Raw genomic sequence first — 2,739 nt, 5'->3', positions numbered from 1 at the left:
TGTGTGTGTGTGTGTGTGTGTGTGTGTGTGTGTGTGTGTGTTTGTCCCCCCAACATCACTTGACAACCGATGCTGGTGTGTTTATGTCCCCGTAACCTAGCGGTTCGGCAAAAGACACCAATAGAATAAGTACTAGGCTTACAAAGTATAAGTCCTGGGGTCGATTTGCTCGACTAAAGGCGGTGCTCCAGCATGGCCGCAGTCAAATGACTGAAACAAGTAAAAGAGTAAATAACAAAACTAGAATAGAAAAAGTGAACATGCTGAAACTTATTTTCTTACATTTATAAAATGTCACATAAATGAAGAAAACAGAGTTCTGGTAACTAATAAACTATTTTTAGTGGCACTATTAGCGTTATTGAGGAGCTTTCAATAAACCAAAATCGTTTTGATTGTAACATGGTAGAAGGGTCCAGATGGACTATATGTAATCTGAACCTTTCCCCACTTATTATTCTTTTTTTTTACGGAATCCCACGTTTTAGGCTATGGAGATTCCGATTCTGAAAAAATATTTTCAAAAATCTCAATTTCAAAATTTCGATTCCCCCCCCCACACCGGTTTTTATATAGATCCACAGGGTAAACCTAACCCTAACTCAAACCTTAACCCTGACCGTAACTCTGACCCTAGCCCTAACATTAGTTTTGTGAGATTTGGCTGTTATTTCTAGCATGTAAATAGCCTGCTTGGTGGGGGGGGGATTGAAATTTTTCAAACAATTTTTTTTCAGAATCGGAATCTCCATAGCCTAAAACGTGGGATCCGTAAAAAAAATTAATAAATAAGTGGGGGGAAGGTTCAGATTACATATAATCCGTCTCTACCGTGTGGCAATAACCAGGTCGCAGTTAGTGGGACGAAAATTTTGAAACCTCATGAATTATTAAATTAAAAAGTAAATTTGATAGTTGTGTGTTATTAAATGACTTTTCCAAGATGTAGCTACTTCAAATACAGTCTCGGATGAAGTGACTTACTAGAAAATTACGGCTCCGTAAAAAGTTTTCTGAGTTATTGACACATTTTAGTTTCACAACCAACAACACTGCCCTGTACAATGGCATTAAATTACCAACGACACTCGTTCGGCAAAGGACCACAACTGCAAAGAACTGAACTTCGTGTCTTTCAGTGCCTCCCGCAAAAACACGGCATTCTTGGCCTGAAGCAACATAATCGCGTAGAACGGTTTGGATTCCCAAATAAAAAAATCTTAATTACGTTGCTAATACTCTTGAGAAATGCATGAAAATCACACAACTTCATCATTGTTTCCACTAACTCTATAGATTTATGGTTTAAATATGAAACAAACTCGACATATTCTCTCCAGTGCATGAATTGAGGTGGCTTTTCCAGTATGTTTTCTTCACTCTTGTCGCTACATCACTCATTGGTGTATAAAACGTAGGTCTGTTCGTATTCGAATACATCATTAAGTGATGGAACACCAAAATTTTTGAAAGATAACATATACCAGAGAAGTTTTCAAAAGACTATGGTGTATGTTAAAAATAACAGGTGCCAAAATAAATATTTACAACTATCTAGGTAAGAGTTAACATTTCAGTTGTTTATAAGTTATATCCGTTCGAAGCAGAACCGAAAGATCCACTGAAGTTTAGCTGCAAAAATGTTCGAATTAAAAACAATGACGATCAAGTATTTTCTTTTGAAAATTTTCTAAAGAGAATGTTTACATTGTCAGAAATATTATATATTTATAATCCTAGTTTTCTAACAAAACAACTAATATTTAGTAGTGTTAATAAAACACAGCATTTAAACTCTTTATGTTAGTGATAACAATATATATTACATAGATATATACATACGTAATAAACGCCTGCATGTTTCCTTAATAATATTGTCAATCAATCCAGATTCAATAAAAAGCAAACAGCTGAGACGTTTCACACATAGAAAGGGTTACAAACAAGGATTCTCGAGCTGAAAATTCGCGCCAACTCCATGAAATGTGATAAACTATTTTACTAGGCAAAAGATTTATTTCAAGGGAAGCAACTAAGATAAAGTTTCAGTAGTTTCAATTTTGACCAAGTGAATAAATATTTCTTTTAAGAAAACTGTTTATTTTCTGATAAGGAACAAATAGTCTTCCACAATAATTTTATCGTGAGAAAATGTATATATATATATATTATATATATTTATTTTCTGTTAGTTAATAATTAACTCCGACAAAATAAATTGGTTAATAGATACCAGGGTAGCAAAGATCACAAAATGACTGTGGTGTAACTCCTGTTTATGAGGTAGAAACTCCCTGTTATTTTGGGTTTTTGAATAAATATAAAAATTTAATAAATGGAGTAATACGCATATGTTTTATGAATTCTTTTATGTCGGAAATAAAAGAATTCACTTGAGATATGCGTATTACTCCATTTATTAAATGTATATATATATAATTCATTAAGAGTCAGTTTCAATCTTGCTTGCTTGGGTCACCGGGAAACTGAGTCTTCCAGCAAAAGAGTTTTGTATCGTGGGTTGGAAAGCTTTGACTGCTATTTATTGCACGTCCTGCTAACACGTAACAAGTATTTCGGGTCCATCATCGCAAATAGCTGTTACGTGGTAGCAGGGTGTGCTAGAAATAGCAGCTAAATCTTTGAAGGGGAAAACCGTAGAGGAGTAGGGGCCGAAACCGGACGTGGTTCCTCCTGATGATGTCTTGAGCTAACAGGATCCTATAAAGGAGCTGTTGT

General features: G+C 34.9%; 1 protein-coding gene across 1 annotated transcript in view; it reads right to left on the bottom strand.

Moving 5' to 3' along the window:
• Window positions 1-2,001, bottom strand: part of LOC106867431 (DNA ligase 1) — a 125,388-nt gene extending 123,387 nt beyond the window's left edge. The window contains exon 1 of the mRNA XM_014912306.2: window positions 1,843-2,001. Coding sequence (XP_014767792.1) covers window positions 1,843-1,859 — 17 coding nt within the window. The 5' untranslated portion in view covers window positions 1,860-2,001. The remainder of the gene's footprint in view (window positions 1-1,842) is intronic.
• Between the last annotated feature and the right edge of the window lie 738 nt (window positions 2,002-2,739).

This window comes from Octopus bimaculoides, chromosome 1 (genome assembly GCF_001194135.2).
Source record: "Octopus bimaculoides isolate UCB-OBI-ISO-001 chromosome 1, ASM119413v2, whole genome shotgun sequence".
Lineage (NCBI taxonomy): Eukaryota > Metazoa > Mollusca > Cephalopoda > Octopoda > Octopodidae > Octopus > Octopus bimaculoides.
This window is presented reverse-complemented; position numbering and strand designations above follow the sequence as displayed.